This window comes from Onychostoma macrolepis, chromosome 11 (assembly GCF_012432095.1).
Source record: "Onychostoma macrolepis isolate SWU-2019 chromosome 11, ASM1243209v1, whole genome shotgun sequence".
Taxonomy (NCBI): domain Eukaryota; kingdom Metazoa; phylum Chordata; class Actinopteri; order Cypriniformes; family Cyprinidae; genus Onychostoma; species Onychostoma macrolepis.
Genome location: NC_081165.1, coordinates 6013602 through 6039249, shown reverse-complemented (window position 1 = coordinate 6039249; position 25648 = coordinate 6013602). Strand labels below are relative to the sequence as shown.

Genomic DNA, 25648 nt, shown 5'->3' with positions numbered 1-25648 from the left:
AACTCTGGAACCATGAGAGCTAGAATCATTTATTTATTTATTTTAAAGATTACAACGGGGGTCACATCTGATTTTTTTTGTCTTTTCTTTCACACACACCCATGTACAGATTCAATTGATTTCTTTCCCAAATTGCTTAGACTGCTCTGTGCTTATTCAATAACTGTTTTATTATAGGTATTATAAATAATGCAATTAGTGTGTCTACACTGAAAATACCAAAAAGAAAAAGTGCACTTTACCCAGATGATGCACTTAAATTACAAAACAACGAAGTGTGTAATGTTGGACACTTCATGCACTCAACTGTCGCAGCTTTAATTACGTATCAGACTGTGGTTATAAATGACAAAATAACCTAATAATTCATATAATACATACTTCACTACATAGTGCAAGTGTGTGTCATTTGGGACACTCTTGAGTCATCTTTCACCATTTTGCATTTTCAGAAAAACCTACCTTTCTGAACTCCTCGTGCCATTGGTTTATTTGGCATGAATCTCTCACGTCGCACATGACAATAAGTTGTCAAAAGAATTTTGATTTGACAGATCTTTTGCAAAGTTAATACGCTAAAAATACACTGACTCTTTGACCTTATATCTGACCCTGCAGCACAGAAGCAGTCATAAGCAGCACAGCTATATTTGTAGCAATAGCCAACAATACATTGTATGGGTCAAAATTATACATTTCTCATTTATGCCAAAAATCATTAGGATATTAAGATCATGTTCCATGAAGATATTTTGTAAATTTTCATACCATCAATAGATATCAAAACTTCATTTTTGATTAGTAATATGCATTGCTAAGAATTCATTTGAACAACTTTAAAGGTGATTTTCTCAGTATTTAGATTTTTTTGCTCCCTCAGATTCCAGATTTTCAAATAATTGTATCTCAGACAAATATTGTCCGATCCTAACAAACCATACATCAATGGAAAGAGATGATGTATAAATCTCAATTGTAAAAAATTGACCCTTGGTGCAGGGTCACACGAAGCGGCCGCAGCAGTTCTGCGCATGTCCAGCAGAGGGAGAGCGCGCTCCTGCTTCAGCTCTGTCTGTCAGACGAAGAAGAAACATCGCATGTGAAGTTTAGAGAGTGAAGACAGCACGCTTTATTTTGAGTTAAACCGGCACACAGCGAGTATCTTCCCGCGGAGCAGCAGGATGAGTGCGTCCATGCCGCAGAAGCGCTATTACCGGCAGCGCGCGCACTCCAACCCCATGGCCGACCACAGCTTCCTGTAGTAAGAGCGTCTCTCACACGTGCTCTGTTTCTTCTCTCTGTGTGTGTGTGTGTGTGTGTGTGTGTGTGATGATGATGATGTGTGTGTGTGTGTGTGTGTCGGTAGCCCGGTGTGCCCTGAGCAGATGGACTGGTCTCAGCTGTATCCGGAGTATTTCCGGCCGCTGGGCGGAAGCGGGAAACCGGATAAACACAACGCGCAGGTGGAGTTCGCTGACATCGGCTGCGGATACGGAGGACTTCTGGGTAATCTGTGCTTATTTAACTTATTGGAGAAAGTTTCTAAATATTTGTTTAATATAAAATTAGAGATGCACCGATTGCAATTTTCTTGGCTGATTCAGATAAAAAAAAAAAAAAAAATTAATTTGTAAGTGTGACCTGCCGATGCCGATTTTTGCAAATTCCGATTTCTTTCTAAAAACTATAATTGACAGCGTATACAAACAAAAATCTATACTTTTTTTTTTCAATACAAAAAATTATTTACATAATAAAAATGTATTAAACATTAAAATTCCCCCAATCTGGACTAAGTTACAGATATTCTCTATAAATGCATTTACACTGCAAAATTTCAAATGCATAAATAATTGTATAAAATTAATGTTTTAAATAATTTTTTTAAACATACAAATAAGAAATGTTGGGAAAAATGCAATTATGTTTTTAAATATGAAACCAAACAACCAGTAGGTGGCGGCACATGACTGTCAGTAATTCAGTCCTTCATTCAACAGATTGGTTCAAACGGCTGATTGAAGCGACTCCTGTCTTTATGAATGGATTACTGAATCATTGACTCACTCGATTCCTTCAAAGACGTGGATTCATTCAGTAACGAAACACCGCTGTGTTGCTCGGAGACACAAAACACTTCTGCTGTGGCTTTGATTGAACTATTTTTATCAGCGAAATTGAGCGAAAACAGTCAATATTGTGTCTAAACTGTAAGTCACTTCATTTTAACTTCTTGTTTATTGAACGGTCACTGGTCAGGGCCAGTCATGCGGAAAACCGGCTAATTCTGGTCCAGTAGATCGGTGCATCTCTATATAAAATATACAGGCCCATATTTATTTGAGAGTGCTTGTCGCCATGGTAACTGAGGCTGAAATCAGACCAATCAGCTGTGAGCAAAGAACACATGACCTCATGCTGCAAATGGCAAGGCATGAACAGAAATATATACAGCAGTCAACATTTGAAGTAGTGGATCAAAACCTTTCTTTAAAGTTGTCCTAAAACTTTAACTGTTTTGATCCACTTCAAATGTTGACTACTGTGTATTCATAATGGCATGAAAAATATTAATAATACAGACAACAGTAACTGAGAATTAGAATGAGAAAGTGTTGTTAATAATAATTATTATTATTTTTATTATTATTTTCCTGAGGAAAAAGAAGACTATCATATATTTTTAGCATGATTTACAGGGAAAAATGCCATTCAGTGCAATTCACTTTTTATATTTTAATAAGTACAGGTCAGAATAACTGTGTTTCATAAACATAAACATATCTGTAACACTGACATTATTTCACCCATATATATATATATATATATATATATATATTTTTTTTTTTTACATTTTATTCTTTACAAAAGCTATTTGAAACATTAATGTAGATACTTTATTCGCATTTAATATGCATGTGTGATATGCATTCTACATGCGTAATTTTATAGTTTTGTTGTCTAATCTTTAAAACTGTGTTCAAAAAGAATGAGGGCACTGAAGTCGAGTCACTGAGTAGATCAGTAGAGCTGTGTGTTTGAACCGTGCAAGTTATTATTTCTTCTTAGACAGTTTTCTGAGTCTGATCTGTACCTGTATTCACATATCTGGTGTCATGTCGTAGTTATATTACGGTATGTTTTATGAAGCGCATGTGATAATGACTGAATGTGATTGGTTGATGCAGTTACGTCCCAGAGCTGCAAGAGGGCGACATTTACCAGCACTGCCCTTTCATAGACCCTCAGACTGACCCATAGAGTGGATGCTTGTGGAGATGTAAGCATGAAAGGCTTGTGTCAAATCAAACTGTGAAACCTTTCAATCCTGGCGATGTTCTGAAGGTCATTCCATGCCAAATCAACCACATTTTAGAAACGTTCCTGGCTCGATTATCTGATTTTGTTACAGTGTTTTTCAGTTGCTAGCAAGCGTTGTTCAATACTGAAGCCACATTTTCAAAACCGTTCACACATTCAGCGACACAGACGTCTGTGCGGACCAAACTGAATCATTTTTCATTGCTTTCAGACTTTCAATGACCACATGTTTCATATACTCCACAACCTGCTAAACACTGTACATTTCCAGCACATTTTTCAGATGCTAACACACTGCTTTCAAAACTGATAGAAGCGCATTCAAATCAGAACGATGGCAAAAAGATAAAAGTTCATCGTTTATGTAATGCTCCTTGTTGTTAGTGTTTTTTAAATCCGTGTGTTATGAATGAAATGTATGTTTTTTGAATGAGAAGTGAGTTTTGGAGGTGAGATGAACTGTTTGGCCAAGATTCATGTTAGTAATGCAGACTGTATGAACAGTTTTGAAAATCTGGTTTCAGTATTGAACAACGCTTGTTAGCAATCTGAAAAAAAAAAAAACCTGTAAAAAAATGAGAATTTTCACTTGAGATTCAGAGCTGGATTACAGGAGGGTAAAAATGATTTCAGAAAGAGTGCAGCATCATTATGATATATTTACACAGAGACTGGTAGGTCTGTTAGTAAACTGTTGACTAGCAATCTTTGTTGCATTATGTGCAACAATTATTGAACGTTCAAAATTACTTTTGAGCGTTTTTTTTTTTTTGCATGCCTGTTAATCAAGATGTAGGCTATGAAAGATATCTTAATTGCCTTTTAGATTTTGCATCTTAACAAACTTTCCTTTTGGTGTCTTCATTTTTAAAGCCCTATACGGTTCATTTTTTAGATCTCAATATGGCTCCAGGAGTACACTGTTAAATTGTACACATTTTCAGTGGTCAAAAACCAAATGTTGGTCACTTTGCATACATCTAAAGTACAGCATGCAGCTTATTGTACTGTATTTAAAGAGGAAAGTCCGAAGAACAAATAATGTTGAAATTAGAAATGTATGTTGTTTCCCTCTATGAAAACAATTACATACAAAATACCTGTCTGAGAGTCATTTCCCCATTTTTGAATGGTCACCACTGGCACGTAATGCAACAGAGACTGCTGAAATCAACAGATTTTGTTCACTGTGTGAGAATAACATACTGAAGTCATTTTATCCTCCTGTGATCTGGCTCTGAATCTCAGGTGAAAACTGCCATTTTGACCCCCCTCTACAAAATAGTGGATTACTCAGTAAATATACATCCATGACATTTAATATTTTGGAGGGCTTTTTTCTTGATTTTTTTTTTTTCTTTCACCAGAAAGAGAAACAGCACCCCCTATTGAGGGACCTCTGGTAACTCCGGTCGAGTTTGCAAGGAATGACCCATAGCTGTATCTCAGCAAGTATCACATGAGTTAATGTAGCTGGAGACGAGGACACGATATGTTTTAAGCACCACTGCAGAACAGTGAGAGTCAGAATAACAACAAAAAAAAATCTTACCTTTTATACAGGCGAGGAGCTGAGATTAGGAGCACTCTCTTAAAGGGAGAGTTACCTGTATAAAAGACACCTGTCCACAGAAGCAGTCAATCAATCTCTCCACCAAGACCAAAGAGCTGTCCAAGGATGTCTGGGACAAGATTGTAGACCTACACAAGGCTGGAATGGGCTACAAGACCATCACCAAGCAGCTCGGTGAGGAGGTGACAACAGTTGGTGCGATTATTCGCAAATGGAAGAAACAAAAAATAACGGTCAGTCTCCCTCGGACTGGGGCTCCATGCAAGATCTCACCTCGTGGAGATTCAGTGATCATGACATCGGTGAGGAATCAGCCCAGAACTACACGGGAGGATCTCATCAATGATCTCAAGGCAGCTGGGACCATAGGCACCAAGAAAACAATTGGTCCTGGAGTGGCCTAACCAGTGTCTGGGAGGGAGCTGAAGGTTCGAGTTGGCAAACGTCAGCCTCGAAACCTTAATGACTTGGAGAGGATCTGCAGAGAGGAGTGGGACAGAATCCCTCCTGAGATGTGTGCAAACCTGGTGACCAACTACAAGAAACCTCTGACCTCTGTGATTGCCAACAAGGGTTTTGCCACCAAGTACTAAGTCATGTTTTGCGAAGGGGTCAAATACTTATTTGACTCATTAAAATGCAAATCAATTCATAACTTTTTTGAAATGCGTTTTTCAGGATTTTTTTGTTGTTGTTCTGTCTCTCACTGTTCAAATAAACCTTGTAGACCGATCATTTCTTTGTCAGTGGGAAAATGTACAAAATCAGCAGGGGATCAAACAATTTTTTCCCCACTGTACTAACAATGTGCAAATTAAAGAACACAGATGCAACATCTCATAACGACCAACGCAATATACCGCAGCGCAAATTAGCGTAGTCACAAATAAAGAAATAAAGAAGCCAGTACAAAAAGAACCGGAAGCCAGAAAATGAAGGTTTGCTAGAGCTGGTATTGCGTAACTAGTTGAGGGTTCCAAGTCCAAATTTCCTGAAGCAAATTAAAAGTGTGAAAAAAATCCTCTCCCTTCTACACGCGCTCTCTGTGCTCTGTGCCTCCTCCAGCAACAACGATGCAGCCTTTTCAAGTGCAAAACAGTTTAAGACATGCTTTTTTGGGTCATTAAATAATGGCGCAAATACCAGTAATTTGATGACCGCAAACATTAGTAAATTTCATTGCGTGATTCTTTTGAATACTCTCCTCCCATAAATTTTGCATCTAAAAAGGAAACTCCTACAAATGCATATTCAAAAAGGCCAGGTGCAAAAATAACTGTGTCCACGCCTTTTCAGCGCTAATTCTTCACTGCACGCCTTTAGTAAATTCTGACAGTGCTATTTTAACACCAAAAGATGGTTTGCGCTGGCGCACGCGTGATGAGCGCTCCTTAACTAAAAACTGTTTGTGAGACTCTGCAAATTGGACAACGATAACCTAATTGTAAAGTTGTGGTTGTATTAAAGGTTTGATTTTAAATGAATATTTGATAACACTTTAGATTAGAGAAGTGTTTTCCCTCAATAAACTCTTAATGCTTATTGATAGAAGGTAGTTTTAGTAGTTCAGTTTAGGTATGGGGTGGATTAAAATATACTCGTGCAGAATAAGGCATTAATATATACTTTATAAATACTAATACACAGCCAATACGCTAGTAATATGCATAACTAGTTAATAGTGAATAGTGCTCCCTAAAGTAAAGTGCTACTGAATCTCTCTCTCTGTCTCATAGTTGAGTTATCGAAGCTGTTCCCCGAGCAGCTGATTCTGGGTCTGGAGATCCGGGTGAAGGTCTCAGACTACGTCCAGGACCGCATTCGCTCTCTGCGAGCGGCTGAGCCCGGCAGCTACCAGAACATCGCCTGCCTGCGCAGCAACGCCATGAAGTACCTGCCCAACTTCTTCACCAAGGGACAGGTTGGTGATGGCGTTTCATTGTTTTTAGTGTTTATTTATGGGGTGATTTTAGACTCAAAATGATTAATAGATGCACGCACAATTATCCATGTACTGCATATATTTTATGCATGTATATTATTAACCATAAACAAATGCCTTTCAGTTTGAGTGTGTGGAATACGTGCATTTATTGACGTCTTGTTCGAGTCGATCTTGTTCAGTTCATTTGGATTTTGAGACTTCTTTTTCGCAGTTCACAGCATTTCACGACCCCCACACACACAACTACCAACAAACAAGGCCCAGTGCAATTCATTAATGTGTACATGATTTGAACAATTTGCAAATGTGCACTGTAACAAATGCTTTTCAACCGGTGTCCGAACAAGATCGACTCGAGCAAGACGGATTATTTTTTGCATGAGAAATTTATGATATATTAATGCAGAACAGAACATTTTTATTTGCAAGCATGTCTGTATTTCTACAAATCGCTGCACAATCATTTAATTCCGAATTCCACACACTCAAAAGGCATTTGTTTGTGGTTTGTAATATACATGCATAAAATGTATGCAGTATATGGATAATTGTGCGTGCATCCATTAATCATTTTGAGTCTAAAATCATCCCATATTTATTAGCTACTGTGTGATGTTTGTAAGAGCCCTGCTCCTTTCTCATGAGTATCAGTCTGTCACTCTGCTTGTGCTTCTAGTCATAAGATTGAAGTTAACGTACAAATTATTGCAGTTACCTTGAGTAAAATATTTATAGCCACAAGAGTAACTTCAGACTATCAGACCCGCAGAAATCACACTGATGACTTAGACCTACAAAATTGTCTGAACTCTACAATTTGTTCACAGTTGGTTGTCAGTCCAGTGTTTTTGTTCTTCACTAAACTGTAAGTATCCATTGCTTTGGTACAAAATGCATTCAGTTTCATCATTTTGCAAAAATGTACTCAAACTCACTCATTAGTCGAAGAAAGCTTGCACAGTGTTTTCAGATCCCGGTAAAAATATATAATCTCAGCTGAAATAGACTGCTGTCACAATGTGCTGTATTTGAACAGTAATTCCTGATATGGGGAAAGAATAATTAGCACAGCTGATTTTCCGCTCTGATCTGAAGGTGAGAACATTTTTGCTGCATCTGAACCATTCCCATCTGTTCAGAAAGCGTCTCTGCATGTACATTCACAAGAGATATGATGAAAAACACAGGGTTCCCACGCTTCTTGAAAGTACTTGAATTTCAGACATATGGATTCAAGGCCTGGAAAGTAGAGGTCTGCATTCCCGCGGCTGTCCCGCGGGACCCGACCAGATTTCTTGTGACGCGGGATTAAATTCCCGAATAAAAGGCGGTAGCGGTCGGTAACTCTGGTGCAGTTTGAACGGGAGCGGGCAGTCTAACAGTATCCCGTTCCCGACGTCTTTTCAGAACAGCATATCTGCACTTTATTCAAGCACCGGTACAGCTTGCACTGGACTGTTATGCACGCGCTGCACGCATGAACCAGTGCTTCGTTTTATTCGCGAGGTCTGTGTGAAGTATGTGCATAAGGATGCTCAGAGCAGGCTACCGGTGAATATACGGCCCGCAGACAGAACAGGCAGGCTGTCGATGAGTGACAGAGCAGAATAAAGATGGAGCAAAGTGTGGATGCGCTGTCCCTGAAGAACGCTCAACTCGGTTTTGTTTATATTTTGCTTAGCCTATGATTTTAAATGACAGATGTCGAATTTATTTATATATTTATTTTTCTTCCGACACTTTTCCTAGGCTACTGTGTTTACAGCAAGATGTTAAACGAATTTAGTATTTTGACAAGACGAATAAAATTATAATAGGCCATTTTTGTACAACCTACATTTTGTTTCCCTCTGCGACACTTGTTCCTATTGTGTTGTAAAGGTTAAACGAATTGTATCCTGACAAGACGAATAAAAATAAGGAATACAATTTTTGTACATTTTTATTTTCTCTGTGACACTTTTTTTTCCTATTGTGTTGGCAGCAAAATGTTAAGACACAAAATTCGTTTAACATTTTGCTGTCAATAAAAGACTCTTGACGACGAATAAAATAACAAATGCAATTTTGTGCAGACTACACTTTTATTTGTTAGCCTATATGTGTTTCTTTCAGTAGAGGAAATTTAAATGTGTGATTCTGGAAGCGAGATCTAAATTTAGCGGGAACGGTCGGGTCGGAATAAAATTATGCAAAGCGGACAGCGGGTGAACAAAGAGTTAATATATCGCGGGAGCGGGACTTAAAAAACAGTCCCGCGCAGACCTCTACTGGAAAGTACTTGAAAACAAAAATGGGTGCTTGAATTAAATTTGAAATAAATTTAGTTTATGGCGCGATTTCAAAAATTGTCCTATATGTGCTGTCAAAGATGGGGTAGCGCAAAAAAAAAAAAAAAAACTTAGCGTGTGTTGATGCGCAGTTTTCTCTGAGTTTCAGACTATTACGGCCCGCTCCCGCAAACATTCTATATTGTGTATAAATTCGCTATTAATATGTGGGGTATTGAAATCACATTTGAATGAGCGCTCGCAGTTCACTTTCACTTTCGATTTCGCGATCACGCGCACTCTGTGTAAAGTGAGCACATCTTACAGTGTGTGCATAATTATTAGGCACGTTGATATTCTGATCATATTTTTTTCCAAGAACATTTTACCAATTCCAAACCACATCGATCTTATACCTACTATTAATTTTGTATTTAATCATTTATAAGTGATATGTAATTATCCATGAAGGCTGGAAGTGAAAAACTCCTTATATTCATGTGTGCAGAATTATTAGGCACGTTTTCTTTTACAGATAAAATGAGCCAAAAAAGAGATTTAACTGAAAAGGCAAAAATGATTAAATCCCCAATGAGAAATATTCAAAACTAATGCAATACAGAAATTGTAAAGTTAAGACATGACCATTGGTCAGCGAAATGCTCATTGGGTCAGCAGGGTTAGACAAAAACAGGTGGAGAAGAAAAAAACACAAGGTAACTGCAAAATAATTAAGAATTAATGTGAAGAATTAGGTGTAAACCATCAAACCTTTATTCTCCAGCGCCACCATTTTCCAGAACTGCAACCTTCCTGGAGTCTCCAGAAATACAAGGCGTCAGGTTCTCAGAGACTTTGCTTGGGTAAAAAATCCTAAAAAATGACCCTCACTTAATAAGAATAACATGCTGAAGTGTTGTGAAATACATGAAGACTGATTTTTATAGACGGATAAGTTGAGAGAGACTCTTGAAGGAGCAGCATCACATCCTCGTGTAGCACTGTTTGAAGAACTTCTTTCAGAATAGCAGTAAGTTCTAGGAGCTCATTTTTAGTCAATCTCTGCAAGACAGACTCTTCAGGACAGGAGACGGACTAAAAATGAACTCCCAGAACTTACTGCGACATGGAGCTAAGGAGAAAATGGAGAACTTGAAAAATAAGAAAAACAGCTTAGTACAGTTTAAAAGCAAATAGAAAGTCCTATTTTTTTTATTTCTTTTCTTTATATTTTTTGCAGATTTGCACATGCACAAGGTTTAAAATGTTCATGACATTTAAAAAAATATATTGACATTTTTTCGAGGCGGCTGAGCCGGCACATAACATACATCATAACCAACCGTTATGTGATTGGCTGACAGGTACACCAATGATTTTAAACTTTTAAGCGCCCGCCCACGAGAAAGTAAACGCTTTCCAATTATGCCCTTCCTTCCAGTTTGGTATTACCAGGCTAGCATTCCTCTCGGTCAAAGATGAAAAAATGGGATGTACAAAATAATTTTGACTTGAGTTATTTATTAATGAGTAATGTCTCTATCGGTGGTGGTTGAGGAGATTCCTTCCCTTCTATGTAAAGCTCTTTGAGTACCCAGAAAAGCGCTATATAAATGTAACAAATTATTATTATTATTATTATTATTATTATTATTATTAACAGGTTTTACAGTGTTATTACAACATTTAACCACTTTTTATAAATTTAAAAATGTAAAAATTCTTTCAAATTTAAATCTAGTACAAGAACTACAGCAAAAACCAGTTTGATGCATATTTTATAAATATTTTAAAAATTGTATTTGAATATTACCAGTATTAACTTCAATGGATTTCATTCAATTCCTTTGAACACGACTGCTCAAAACGGTCTAAATTTATGAAACCTACACATTCAAAACATTATTACTCTGAAATTTTTCATGTAAATGTTAAGTGTAAGTACTGTAAGGTCTTTCATGACACTACATATGCTGGCGTGTGAATTTGATAGGTGCTTGATATAAAATAAATGGTGCTTAAAAAAGTCCTTGAATCTGGTGTTCATGAAAGAGTGGGAACCCTGAAAACAATAGAACAATGTTTCCAGCATTTATGTTAAAAGACACATCTTAAAGAAAATTATAGGCATTGGTGTTTTCTGATTGAATGGCAGTTTTTGTCAAAGACAAGTAAAACACGTTTTGCAAGGCCATCTTTTTGCACAAACTACTTTCATTGTGCCTGGCCTGATGGCAGCTCAGCACTCAGACTCATGTTTTTAATGTGCCATGTGTTTCTCTGTCTTTCTCTCGAGTGAACACATCACAATACAGTCACTCTCATATGTGCTAAAATCAAGTCACAATTATACATTTAAAACCAGTGTCTCTATTCGACTTGTTTTTGCAGAGTTGTCACAGAAGTTCAAATTCAAAGTTCAAATAGTTTATCGTTCATTGGTGTCACTTTGAGAACTCGTGCACATCTCTAAAGGCTAAAGCTCAATGTTTGAAACAACCCAGTAAATTCAGTAAACATCTTACCTTGATGGAGACGGAGGTTTTCCTAACTGTAAAAGGTGGTTTATTATTATTATTAAGCTTTCAAATTCTTAGAACAATCTCAAGAATGTTTTTGATTCTCATCCATGGTTCACAAAAGAAAAAAAAATTAATTAAAGGTCACTGTGTCACGGCAGCTGTTTGTTTACATTTAGGCAATCTAATTAAAACAGTCACACTGTGAACTGCACACTGTTAAGCATAAAAGCTAGACATAAGTTCTCAAGTGTGTTAAACTGCTTTATTATTCCCTCATCAGTTCTGTTATTGAATGCCAAATGCAGCACTTCTCTTTTAAGGGATCATTCACCCAAAAATGACATTTCTGTAATTTGAAAACCATAAAACTTTCACTTTTCACATTTTCATGAAGAGGTGTGATTGCTGTGGGTGCAAAAACAATCCACAAAAAGTAGTCATATACATCATAAATGTGAGTGATTTTTGTCAGATGACCATTCCTTGGTAGAGTTTCTGACAACTGTCAGAAAAATAAAAATAAAAAACACACCAAGATGTAAAGTTAAAGGTATCTTATTGTCTTGAAGTGCTTGTTATCACTAGGGAACTGTGCTGAATCCAGTGAAACGCTGGCCTGTATTTCACCAATTCTTTGTCTTGTTGTGGCAAATATCATCAAGCCTCAGGACACACCAACACTAGAATCCACATGCTTTAATTTCCACACCGGAATAAATACCTAAACACTTTCACTACAGCTTTGCCTCGGCTTGTCTTCAGGTCTTCTCTCTAGCAGCTGCATATGATGGTCTGTTTTAACACTAGCAACCCACTCATCTACTGAACATTAATAAACCTGGGATTTGTCCAATCCAGCGGCACACTCTCTAAACTATAGACTCATACACTTCAGGGACGCAATACTGAAGCAAAGAAATGTTTTATGTATGATGTCTCCTGCAAAGAAGATTGTCTAGACTTGCAGATGAGGGAACTAAAACAAGCCCTGTGATAAGTTCATGGCCCAGCAGAGAAGGGTTGTGCCCTGTGGGGAAGATCCATCATGTACCTGCACCTTAAAAAAACCAGGGTCAGAGGACAGCTGCGTATAATGTGTAGGATGGGTCAAAAGAGACTCTGAAGAGTCTTGGGGCGAAGGTACAAAAACCACTGACAGACCCCTAGAGAGGGTTCAGTCCTCACATCACTAACCCCTCAACTGATCCCCTAGGAATCATTATTACTGGAAGAAAAACCCTGAAGTTTAGCAAATCAAAGTCATCATCAACATGTAGAAACGTGCATGTAGAAAACCGAACCAACAATTATGTCATAGAGCAGACCTCTATGGAAGCCTGTTTGCATGAGGGAATAAAAGAAAGCTATTTGTGACCTTTATATCCCATAATTCTGAGTTTAGATCTCACAATTCAGACTTTTTCTTGTAATTCTGAGAAAAACAAAGTCATAATTCTGAGATATAAAGTTGCAATTCCCTTTTTATCCCATGATGGAAACAAGCCTCCATAGACCTCTGAAGACCATCAAGATCAGTGCATCTCTTCAATTATCAGATAATTTGACCTTTCTTTCTTTTATCTTGAATGGTGCTCTTATTTAGCCATAAGCTCTTTCTGTCCCCCACCAGTACGAGCTGATACTGATGACAGAGTGGCTTAAATCTCGGTGCCATTCATGGATCAGATCCTCAAAAGCCTGGTAGCACATCTGTAGGTGTGCAGCAGATCTGGTTTTGTGTACAGCACAGGGAAACCATGTGAACAAGTAAATTGTATCTGTTTTGATTAAAATGGTGCGCTCGTGGCGATACCCGGGATGTTTAAATAAGTTCATGACAGGTGTTTTGTTTTGCTTTCTCCTCTGTGCATGCGCGTTCGTCACTCTCTCCCCGGATCTTACGTTGCACCTTCGTTACATGAATTAAACAGCAACAACATGTTTAGTTTCCCCCCCCCCCTGCTGTACCAACGCAGAGGATATTCGTGAAGAGGATAGATCAGAACCTGTGCAAGCACATGACTCTTAATGGTATGTTTTTTTGTTTGTTGTTGGTTCATATATTTAGATACGCTGTTGTTTGTAAATGCTACAGGATTAAGAACTGCTGCTTTAGAACATTGATTTTGAAACTCGTGAATCCATTAGAATTGTTAGAAGACAGAATTGAGATTCATATATGAATAGATTTTTTCATGCATGCCTAGTTTTCTTCCTCTTCTCTAAAGCAGCGCAGCATGGCCCCGCCCCCTTTGTTGCATGTTCCCGGGGGCGGGCTTTATGTAAATTTCAGGGTTTGTGATGTCACCAACCCAGGAAGAAGCTTGTTGTAGTCCCTACGAGCCGTAACTGTAGACATTAAATTGACATAACTTTAAAAGACAAGTTTGCATTTAACTTTCAGCGTCGTAACTTTGCAGATATTGTTTATGCACAAACAGCAACATTACACACCTTAAAAAGTGAAATCACAATCAACCACCCCTTTAAAATGCTTTGTGCCATATTTATTTTGTAGAAAATGCCAGGCTTATATCCTGAATAAGATTAATATCCGCAGTTAAAAAGGACTTCTTTTACATTTCACGGTGTTGTGTAGTTACCTTTTTTCACTAGTGAGTCTATAGCCTCACTTGACTTCAATCATGCATCATTAAATTGCAATAACTGTGCGTTGAAATGCACAAAGTTAAAGGGACAAAGTCTTTCATAGCTCGAACATCAGTAACACCACCAAAACCAAAACATGTCAGTGTCTCAGGGATGTAAATAATACCATCACCACACCTGAACATGACGAGAGGATGAAATGAATGAGACTGAAATGATTCTTCAGAGCCGGAGGGCTTTTGGCATGAAGCGTACATGCACAACCCCAAAGTAAACACACAGTTCTATTTACAGCACCCTTCTTGCCGCTTTCTCTTAGTAAAGCCTTAATTAAAACATAGTGTGTTTTCCAGCTTGTGAAATGGGGCCTAAAAAGACAGCCAGAGGCCCTGCTGCTCCCAGTAATTATCCTACAGTTTGTCTGTCTTTATTTATTTGCCTAATAAAAACTAGTGTGCAGAGTTATTCTAATATTAGCAGCTGATGTGAAGGGGAACGGCTGTATTCCCCCACTGCGGGCCACGGCAGGAGCGCAAGGTGGTCTTGAGTGTAATAAAAGCTCACAAAGGGGGGAATTCCAGGCGAGCAGTAAGTTAGTCGACAACCCCCTCACACATCTGCATGGGCTTCTGTGAGCAGAAGTGCTGACGGTAGTGTGCAGATCACACAGTGGATTGGGTAATCGTGCTGCATGTGGGGTCCATTGATATTGATCAGTGATTCACACATAGCAGACTTCACATAATGTCAGACAGCTAGGACTCGTTTGGTGATTAATGGGCAAAAAGTTTCAAAGTTTGACCATTTCTACTCCAGAGCACAAGCCATCACTACTAGCGGCATGACAGGAGGAGCAATGGCTTTTATTCAACATAAACGAAACATCAAAAATGTCTGCTCCACTCTTCAGTCTGGGTCACGAGGGACAGCAGCTGCTTTATAGCTGCTCTGCTTCCCTGGAAGCACAGCGTTTGAGGGGCAGAGTAGCTTGACAATTTCAGCACAACTATGTGTGCATGCCTTCTGCACAGGGCTACAGGTCTAAGTTCTGCCTTCTCCTGGGCCTATGAGGACACCAGCATGCCTGCACAGGGGAAGAGGAGAGGTACATCCGGAATTTAACAGCGGTAGAGACAAGACTTCATTCGCTTCAGGTGCACCTTATCACATGCCACCAGTCCTGTTTGCAACTGTGTCCCTCCTCTCTCACACCTACTCCCTTTGGGAACCTGGTAAAGGGGGCGATCTATGGGACAGGGTGGGGATGATTAAAATAGTGGGCGACTAAATAGTGTATAATATTAGCTACTGGCTAATAAATGCTCAGATTTTACTCGCCAGTGTGTGAGTTGGAGGCTATGTATAAGTTTAGCACAGATACTCTGAGCGCTTCAGAGTTTCACTCTCCGTCAAGCGATCTGTGCTATTTTCCAGATCATCTGAATGGATGCGCAGTGCACCTGTATTTGACGTATCGTAAGCTCTGTGAAGCGCACGACTCGCCGTCGCTTTGCTTTTTTCCCTCATACGCAAAAAGAGAGAGAGAGAGTCTTAAATGTGGCGCGTCAATTGACCATATGCACGGAGCGCTGTTTAGAACTTCCGGATAAAGATAAGCAGCTCGTAATCTTCCGGTGAAACTCATTTCATATGTGCTATATATAGGCAGAGACTCTCACAGAAACATCTCCTGCCGCATTCTTATCAGAAACTGAGAAACAAAATAATTGCAACACTGTAAATAATGATTGCGGAATTAACATACAGTTTCATGTTATTAAAGAACATATCATTTTATACGCAGAGTCCAGGAAAGTACCCACGTAAGTATAACTGTGCATTTAAATGCTGACAAACAAACACTATCGTAACTGTTTAGGCTAAATGTTTATGGTATTCTCGATAATCATATCTTACCTTCAAAGCCACGAACACATTTTTAAAATCTTATAAAAGTTTAAGGCATTTATTGTTTCTCAACTCTGTGTGGTAAAATTCCCATTATTAAAGGTCCAGTTTTCATTCATGAAGACGACATGAAATATGCTAAAAACGTGTCTTGGTGAAAAATAGACTTTTTAAGATGAAAATGAAATTACCGTTATGACCAGGAGATGGCAGCAGAGGATCACTCATCGGCTGCAGCTGCCATTTCAACTTAGTTTTTCACGTCTTTTGATTTATTATAAAATAAATATTATAACAAATTTAGTACTTTGTCGCACTGAAGTATAAAGTATAGCAAGTGCAGGAAGTCACAAAGTCACAGCCTATAATGCTGAATTATTTAAATACCTATATAGTCAAATACAAATTAAATAATTTGGTATAAAAAATAAATAATGCATTCAGTATTTTGAAATGTTTAGATTTAATTTAAATAACTAGGCTACATCGTTTAAGTTTTATCCAACACAGACCTGTAGTTTTGTTAGTCTGAATTTGGTCTGAATCACTTAATGCACAGCTTTATTTTGACATCGGCTCGTCAGGTGATTCATTCTCACTCGCGTAAGTTTAACGTTCCCATTTTGTCATTCCTGAAGCGGAATACGTGGACGTTTGGTCATCTTAGACAAACAAAACTTTTCTCCTAATTGTGAATGGATTATGTAGAGAAACCGAGCAAAGGACGCTCCTCTTAAGGCACAGTACACTTGACCGGAAATGACTGAGCTGGCTTATCTACAACCAGGAAGTAACCGTGCATAAGGTCAATTATGCATGGTATGTAAACGATATTCTTTGTTGTATTTTCCTGTCAAAGTAACGGAGTTCCTTTGGAATTCTTCAGCTTTTAAGAACTGCCGGGTTCTCTGGTAGTAGGCGGAGCTAATGCGCAAACGACAATCTCATTGGCTGGCGCTCACCTACTATCGTCCCTGGTTTGATTTCAGCAAATCAGTTCAAGCGAACGCACACAACCTGATTAATATTCATGAACCCAGCAGCTCGTTAATCCTTAGTGCATTTTATGTTGTTCTTAGTAGAATTCATAGTATGATTATTATCTTATCAGTATTATTGATAGTTCCTCCCCCCCCCCCATTTTTCACAGAAACACCAAATGACCGAAAAAGCACCACCAGCAGTCCTAAGTTCAGTTAAAATGACTAATATGTATTCATACATGGTTACCAAGTTTTAATTCTAATTGCTAAAGTTATATCATTAAATAATACTCGATTATCATAATACATTTATAATGCTTGACTGACTGATGTTAAGAGTGTATTTTTAGATATTTAGATGTGCCATTTTCCAAACATTTATATATTACATTTTTTTGTTTACTCGCCAGATTATATATCTATATCTCTATCTGTCTATCTATCTATCTATCTATCTATGGTGAAGCACACCATAAAATAATTGTATCAATTCATACAGGGCTAGTAGTACATACAGCTGTATAACCAGATACACACCCAGGTATCGGATCAGTACTCTGTATCGGCCGATACCCTGAGCCCAGGTATCGGAATCAGTATCGGGAAGGGAAAAGGGTATCGGAACATCTCTAATTGTACCAAATTATTAATTTAAATGTAAGTTCATAGAAGTTAAGGCCACCTAATATAAAGTGGGACCCAACAAACTACTAAAAACGGCAAAACAGTAGACACCCGCATTGATGAGTACTTGTGTGGGGAAATACCTGCGAGTACAAAGACATTTTTTACGCTCTTAATGTTTGGAGAGAAAAAGCTAAGGATGAATCTTTCTAGTGTGCCTGTGTTTGTGCAGACTTGATGCGTCCCAGACAGGATAAATCCACCTCAGAAGGGTGGGAACTAGTGTTGTCAAAAGTACCGACATCGGTACCAGTCGGTACTGCAATTTTAAAAATGACCATTTCCCGCTAACATTTGAGCGCTGTTGAGTGAACAGCGGTACCTGGTACTGAAGTCAGTACTTTTGACAACACTAGTGAGCGGTTGTTCCAAACCAAGGTGCTCAAAACTGGCCACTGAAGGATTTCAAGAGGTACAGCTAATCAACACTTTGCCACCAAATGTTACATGATCAATGTTTACATTATAGTCCCCAATATAAAGCTAAGCTTTTCATTCTTTGGCTGTAGAAGTAAAAAGAAGCTGGAAATACTTGTGCAGGGATATACTGTTAACGAACATCCAGATGCCGTCCATGCTTCTGAGAGTGGCATTTAGATGAATATGTAAATACGCTTTCCTCACAATAACAAAATAAACACAATAAAAATGACAGTGATGAGAAAACGTCGAAGAAACATCTGATCATAGTGATGTGGATGTTTGCAGCAGCTCTGCAATTCAGCACTCCAGTAAAAGTAAAATCATGTCATGTTTATTTAAACAACACTTCATACGATAGGTAGCTTTAAATTAAATAACTGAACAGTATTAAATATAAAAAACAATATTAGGTTTCCAAGTCAAAGAGGGCGGAGCCCCGGAGCCACACCCACCTGTTATGTAATCACCACAGACCAATGGTAGTTTGAAAGTGTTTACCAACTGAGGCAAACGTTTCCGGAAAGTTTACTTTGGCAAGCTGTTTCGAACTCCCGAAACAAACATCAAACAAACTTTTGTTTTAGCCTGATTTTGTTCGAAGTAACATCACACGAGTGTAGGTGTTAAGCTACATGCAGTTGTTTTGATAGTATTTCATTTTCTTTAGATTTGAAATATACTTAAATATGATATTACTGCAGATTTCTGTCTTATTCGGTTTTAAAGTGCCCCTATTATGGATTTTTGAAAATGACCTTTCATGCAGTGTGTAACACAACTCTAAGTGAATGAAAACATCCTGCAAAGCTTTAAATCTGAAAGTGCACCGTGTATAAAGTTATTGTCTCTCAAAAGAAAGAGTCGACTCTGAATCATTGAAACGAGTCGTTTTTAATACGAATCCCAAGCCGTTTCATGTTGACATCAACATGAAACATTAGCATATTGCCGCCCACTTGTTGGTCTTTTCGTGTTGGTCTGAATGAAAATGCAAATTTGCCACTAGGTGCCGCTTTTGGAGCATTAAAATAGCGGTTTCCCCGGTAACACTGTGCACAAAACAGCACTGCGCTCACAAACGCTGCTTTATCAGGCGTTACAGGCGAGATGAAATGAAAATGAGACCAATTGGACCAATCACCGCAGATTAGCGTCACGCAAAGGAGGGGTTTGGAAAAATGAATCGTTGAACAAATCGTTTGGGAGTTGTTGAGCAAATAAGGTATAAATAAATGCATATTATAAGACAATGAAAGTATTTTTTGATCTTGCATGCATGTCAGACTGTTGTTGGGGACTCCCAAAACCAAAATATGAACCTTTCGTTACCCATAATAGGGGCACTTTAAACTTCAGGTGAACAGTTTTGAAAAGGCCTCTTGGTAAATTGAGATTTGGTGTTATGTCTAAGTGAGAAAATAGTTCATATGTTTTGAAAGATGTTTTTATTGAATGCATTTTGTGCCAAAGCAATAAGTGACTGTATACAAAAAATCAATCAATCAATAAATCAATCAGTTATTGTGACACCTTGTAAGTATTTGTAAAATTTTCACTCAGAAATTGGTAGTAAATTTTCAAAGTATTTTTCTCTTACTGTTCCTGCCATTAGAAAGTTATGGGTTGTGCTCTATTTTATAGTATGTGCACTTGTACCTACAGTGTGCTTATCTGAGAAAGTACCGGGTAACATAAGATAACATAAGGTAAGGTTAGGTTTGGGTGTAGGTTTAGGGTTAGTACCTAGTTATTGTAATATCTATAACAATTATTTAGTATGTATGTACATGAACAGTATGAACAGGACTGTAAAATAAAGTGATACCAAGATATGGTTACAATAGTATGCAGATCTGAATTGAGCAACTGTCTTCCCTAACATTGGTTCACGCTGTGACACAGAGCTATACAGTTCACAAACCACAAATAACTCTTCTGTCGTTTGCAGCTCAGCAAGATGTTCTTTCTCTTTCCGGATCCACACTTTAAGAAAACCAAACACAAGTGGCGCATTATTAGCCCTACGTTACTGGCGGAGTATGCGTACACGCTCAGAGTCGGGGTAAGAACACTTTCCTGTTTAATGAGCCATTTAAAACAAATGAATGCACGATGTTGAGCGCAAGGCTTTAATTGCCAGCACATTTTACACCAGTTTAAATCCTTAATTAACCCGCGGCATTGACCTGAAAGCACCTCCCTCCCGCAGCCAGAGCAGTATAGCTTTCAGTTCTTTATTGTGTAAATGCTCTTTGTGAGGCCGTGCAGAGCATCCATTTTTATTTATTTGCTTTACCTTATTGTTATTCATATGGAATGAGAGGAAACATGTCAGTCTTGTCATATTATCTCTATATGGCCTCTCGTGTGTGCACATCTGTCTGATGGTGTGTGTGTGTGTGTGTGAAGGCACTGGGGGAGGTCGAAGAGAACAGAACAATGCCAGGATTGTGTTTGTGAAGGTGGGTTATTAATACAGACTGACTGCATATTCAGCATATTGAGCAGACGTCTGGAGAGGCCAGAGAAAGACAGAACAGCCGCTTTAGCAATGTATATATGGAGATTTGGCCGCAGGGAAGATGGAAGCGGTGAGGACAAAGGTAAAACGAGGTATGTTGAGTGAATGGAGGCTCAATTAACATCAAATAAAGTTAGAGATCAGAGTGTTTTCCACTGCTGGTTAGAACGAACGGGCTGCTGAATACCTGTGTCACTTCCCAGAATCTTATCTTCCAATTATTCTGTCAGCGCTGTCTACAGAGTAAACGCCAATGACACGGCCGATAAGATCCCATGTTTGCTGTGCTGCTATTTTGACCCCCTCTTGTCAGGGAAATCTGTTACGGTTCAAAGTATTTAAGGCAAGACCGCGGCATTGATTTTCACGTAAAATGTGCTGGGCAAGAGTCAAATCAATAGTTGAGATGAAGCGATGCGGACGTGTGTCGTGTGTGCACGTCCTGAACCGGCTCTGTTGCACTGCAGGGAAATGAATTCTCATTTAAACATTCAGCGAATGAACGTGTGGTGGCCAGTCATTCAGTGTGTTTTCTGTTCTGCGCAGGGTTTAGTGTACACAAACACTGATGTTGAGGAGGTTCACGACTGGATCGTCAAGCACTTCAGCGATCATCCTCTCTTCTGCAGAGCGTCTGATGAAGAACTGGTACGTTTGTCTCTGACGGTTTGTCTTTTAACAACTTAAGACCCAAGACCTCGTTTATTAGGCCTGAATTCCTGAACACGGTAATCGTAGTACAGCACAAGATTACGGCTGTGGTTTTATCTGTGTGATGTTTGTGCTGATTGCGTCGCAGGCTGATGACATCATCATTAGCCATCTGGGAACGTGTACGGAGGAGGGAAAGAAGGTTCAGAGAAACGGAGGCAAGAATTTCTTAGCAGTTTTCCGCAGAGTGGAAGATCCTCAAACGTGACGCTCCTCGAATGAAGCCGCCGCACTGTAATTGCTTCTATTTCCGACGATTTGATTTATGAATGTGAATAAACACTGTTCTTTACATTTTCCTTGTATTAAATGTTTATTATATTAAGTGCCTCTCTCTGTTTCTTGTCTGAACTGCTTGCTTTCATATGGATGCACATAAACACATACTTTATGATCGGTTTGAGTTTGCTGAACACATCTAGTCAGTACTGAGAGCTTCATTGTGAGGCTTCTGTGGTGTTTTCATACAAGTGAGTTTAAACATAAACAAACCTACATAAGCAGTGAATGGGTGCCGTCAGAATGAGAGTCCAAACAGCTGATAAAAACATCACAATAATCCACAGCACTCCAGTCCATGGAAGCCTGTGTCTACCATGGAATAAAAAAAATATATTTTTCATTTCACCGGCATTTTTTTTATATTACCACCATTCTTGATAAAAGGGTTCCACCAGGAACCTTTAAGGTTCCTCAGAGAACCGCCCCTTTTGAAAGGGTGCCTAGAGGTTCCACAGGGTTCCGCTGGTGTGTCAATGTGAAGAACCCCAAAAGGTGCCTCCAGAAATGTTTAGTTTTTACAGTGCAGCAGCACAAAACAAGTTAGATCATGAAAAAAGTCAGTCTTAAAAATGTTATATAATGAAATGCAAAGCAAGTTTCACTCCAGAAAAATTAATTTTCCAAAATCTTTCCACCAAAGTGGCAGCCTTATGAGTGAACGTTTGAATGTTCTGTATAATCGTAATAACAAGATACTGTTGTTTTAATGACACCTTCTCTCATTAAAACAACATCTTTTCTCAAATAATGAGATGTTATGTTGTTAAACAGCATCTTTTTCTCATTAAAACATCTTTTCTCATGATAACGATATGTCGTTAAAACTACAAAAGGTAGAGTCGGAGAAAACGCCACCCTGAAGGATTATGTGTTTTGTTTTTTCGCTGAAACAAAAGTTAAATGTGTCCGAAAAAGTTATCATAGTTTTAGTGACAATGGCATAAATTATAAACCAAGTATGAAAAATGTACGGAGTTTTCAAGTTATTAGATTTTTAACAAAAAATGCCCCCCAGTCTGACAAAGCAATTTGCTTTAAACATTTACAGCAAAATCAAAGTACATGCAGTTTTAGCTTAAAATTTAAAATCAATAATTATGAATTACAAAATTATAATAGCCTATTTGAAACATTTTGTTAGCTGTTAGCTAATTAGCTACCTGATGCTAACTTGAGGTAATTTTTAAATATAAAATCCAAATATTTTTATTCAGCCAACTAGTTAGAATACATTTGATGGAAAAACAAAGGATGGGCCTTTTACCCTGTTGACTATGAGAAAAAAAATGTCATTCTGAGAATATAATTATATTTTTATACTTTTCTTTTTTTCTACTGTTGAAAATTAGATCATTTACAGTGAAATCTGTTTTCTCTCCGGTACATCACCAGTGTAAGCGTCATGGTGAACTTCTACATCACTCTTGCCAACGTAGTCCATGGTTACAATAAAAATTTATCTTGATTTTATCTTGTGGTTATTTTGGGAAAAATAGTAGGGGGCGTTTCCCCCCACTCTACCCTAATGATCTCATTAAAAAAAAAAAATAATTCTCGTTAAAACATTTTTAATGCATGTGAAACAAATATTGAAGCTCTTTTTTTTTTTTTTTACCCACAAACAAAAAATATGAAAAATCTAGCTTAATTTTTGTTTTTCTGTTTCTCAAACAGAATGAAAGAATAATAATAGGCTAATAGCAATAATATTGATAATGAAATAAACTGTTTGCCATTTCTCTTTATTTCTTTTTGCTCTTATTTCTATTTGGTGTTAAATCAAATGTAAGTCATTCAAATCAAGAAACATTCCAAGCCCAGGATCAATTATTCAAAAATGACTGGTTTGTTCTGATCATCTTAAATGAGTTATATCCTCTAGGTCTAAGTGCAATTACTGGATAGCATTATACTGTAGACAGATTAATCCTAATAAACATGCTGCTACAATAAAAACAGTAACATTAAAATACATTTAAAACTGTATTTCTATTATGGTTCCTGCAGTAACTTCAGCAGCGTGCAGATCCTCGTTTGTCTCAGGACTGTGGTGACAGCAGTGCAGACAATCGCTCGGCTCGCTCACGTAGTTTAATCATTTATAACAGATTAAACACCATTTTTATGACATAGTATGTCATTATTACGAAAACAATGTCGTTTTAAGAAGAGAAAAAAAGATGTTGTTTTAATGAAATAACATCTCTTTATTACAAGAACAAATGTAGTTTTAACGAGAAAAAGATGCCATTTTAACGACGTAACATCTCGTTATTATGAAAAAAGATGTTATTTTAATGATGTAACCTTATTATGAGAAAAAAATGTCCTTAAAATGACATAACATCTCTTTATTACGACATAATTGAGTGGAAAACAATAATAACGTCACCGTAGATTCATTCTTGACATCTTTCGGATACAGTTTGTTGCTACCATAGATATTTTTTAATGTACTTTCTAGTTTTTAACTGAAGAGATATTGATGCCATTAATCTTTTGCACATGCATTATCTGCTTATGTAGCTAGAAGGTTCATATCATGAATCACATGTTGCCTTTGAAGGTGTTTTATTGCCCTTCTCTCCTGTTAAATGAATCAGAATCAAAAACTCTGCCGACGGTGGCTGTGCAACCTGAGAAAGAAGAAACGAATCGAACCCGTGTTCTTCAGGTGGGTTCACCGGACATTCAGAATGCTCTTTTCTTGGTTCGACCTTTGACCTTCCCTCAAAATAACTTCACCCGTCACCTTCCTATACATAGAAAGCAAAGGCTCTAGTTTGACCTGTTCAAGTGTTTTCATGGTGTTCTGTGGCACAGGAGTGACATCGGTCTGATCTTTATTGCGTCTTTTGCTCTTGTATCACCGTATGCAAGCCTTGAGCAGCTCAACTATGTGGATACAGCATGTTCCTGAAGGCAAAACCCAGTCTATAGTATCAGCAATAATGAACGCTCACCTCCTGCTGTGGAAGGAAGGGAAGACAGAATGTTATGTTTGGATCTGTCTGGGTTGACTAGTGTTTTCATTCTTCCTTTTGCATTCAAATTCACATCTGCATGCATATAATATAATACGAACACTCTTGATCAGTCTTCTGTCATACTGGATTCTGTCCATTAAGGTCACAAAAAGCCCAGCTGGCTGAACCGAGAGTATCAAAATCCACAGAAGGACCTTTTCACATTAACCTTTGGAATAGCCTTCCTAGCAGTGTTTGAGACCCGCGCTCCCGACGTTTGTCTAAGCTTGTGTTTACGCTGCATCAAAAGCCTCGTTCAGACTGTCTGCCCAAATCCGATTTTGTGCATATTCGGATGGAATATGATTTGAATAACTGACTGTCCACACAGCGTATCGCAACGGTTCATATCCGCTGTGTGGACAGTCAGTTATTTGGGCAGAAGGTCTGAATGAGGCAATACGAATGTAGCTCAAAATGGATTTGCACAAATCGGATTTAATGCAGTTCGTTGCTGTTCAGACTATCTAAATATGGTCGGATTTGCACAAAAACTGGATTAGGGCTGACAGTCTGAACGAGGCTTTATTGACACACCCTGTGCCTGATTATTATAGAGATGTTTTATTGTTATTAAGTACTAATCATTATAAATTTGTGTTAATGGGGTACATCTATGCATGGAAAACTCTAAAAGTTGATTAACATTGTCTGCAAAATATGCAGTGTTTGAATGGGGACATAAAATTCATCAAACTTCAGGAATGACCCTAATGTGTCAGATATGCTTCTCCATCATCGGATTTCTGTGAAAGAGCATTGCATTGCTGCCATCTGTCCCATTGCACAGCGGAGACCAGCGGTGCTTCTCAGTACTGTTGATATATTACCTCACACAGCACGCTGGACATCAGCCACGAGCACTGGAA

At 38.1% G+C, this 25648-nt stretch overlaps 1 protein-coding gene and 1 long non-coding RNA gene across 2 annotated transcripts; both read left to right on the top strand.

The window, feature by feature from the left end:
- The first annotated feature begins 1033 nt into the window (after positions 1-1033).
- mettl1 (methyltransferase 1, tRNA methylguanosine) lies at positions 1034-21765 on the top strand. Its single transcript, XM_058792122.1, has 6 exons — positions 1034-1261; positions 1367-1506; positions 6631-6815; positions 20188-20301; positions 21307-21408; positions 21560-21765. Exons 1-6 carry the CDS (start codon positions 1182-1184, stop codon positions 21677-21679), a joined length of 741 nt encoding a protein of 246 aa, XP_058648105.1. The 5' UTR covers positions 1034-1181; the 3' UTR covers positions 21680-21765.
- LOC131549720 (uncharacterized) lies at positions 2064-6624 on the top strand. Its single transcript, XR_009273474.1, has 3 exons — positions 2064-2210; positions 3189-3280; positions 4689-6624. It is a non-coding gene; the product is annotated as an uncharacterized LOC131549720 (long non-coding RNA).
- Positions 21766-25648: the final 3883 nt, after the last annotated feature.

What these genes read in the sequence shown, in the direction of transcription:
- mettl1 (XM_058792122.1), top strand. Translation starts at nt 1,182, where the DNA reads ATGAGTGCGTCCATGCCGCAGAAGCGCTATTACCGGCAGCGCGCGCAC. An exon ending in CGTACACGCTCAGAGTCGGG is followed by an intron (nt 20,302 to 21,306) that starts GTAAGAACACTT and finishes TGTTCTGCGCAG; the next exon opens with GGTTTAGTGTACACAAACAC. An exon ending in GAGCGTCTGATGAAGAACTG is followed by an intron (nt 21,409 to 21,559) that starts GTACGTTTGTCT and finishes ATTGCGTCGCAG; the next exon opens with GCTGATGACATCATCATTAG.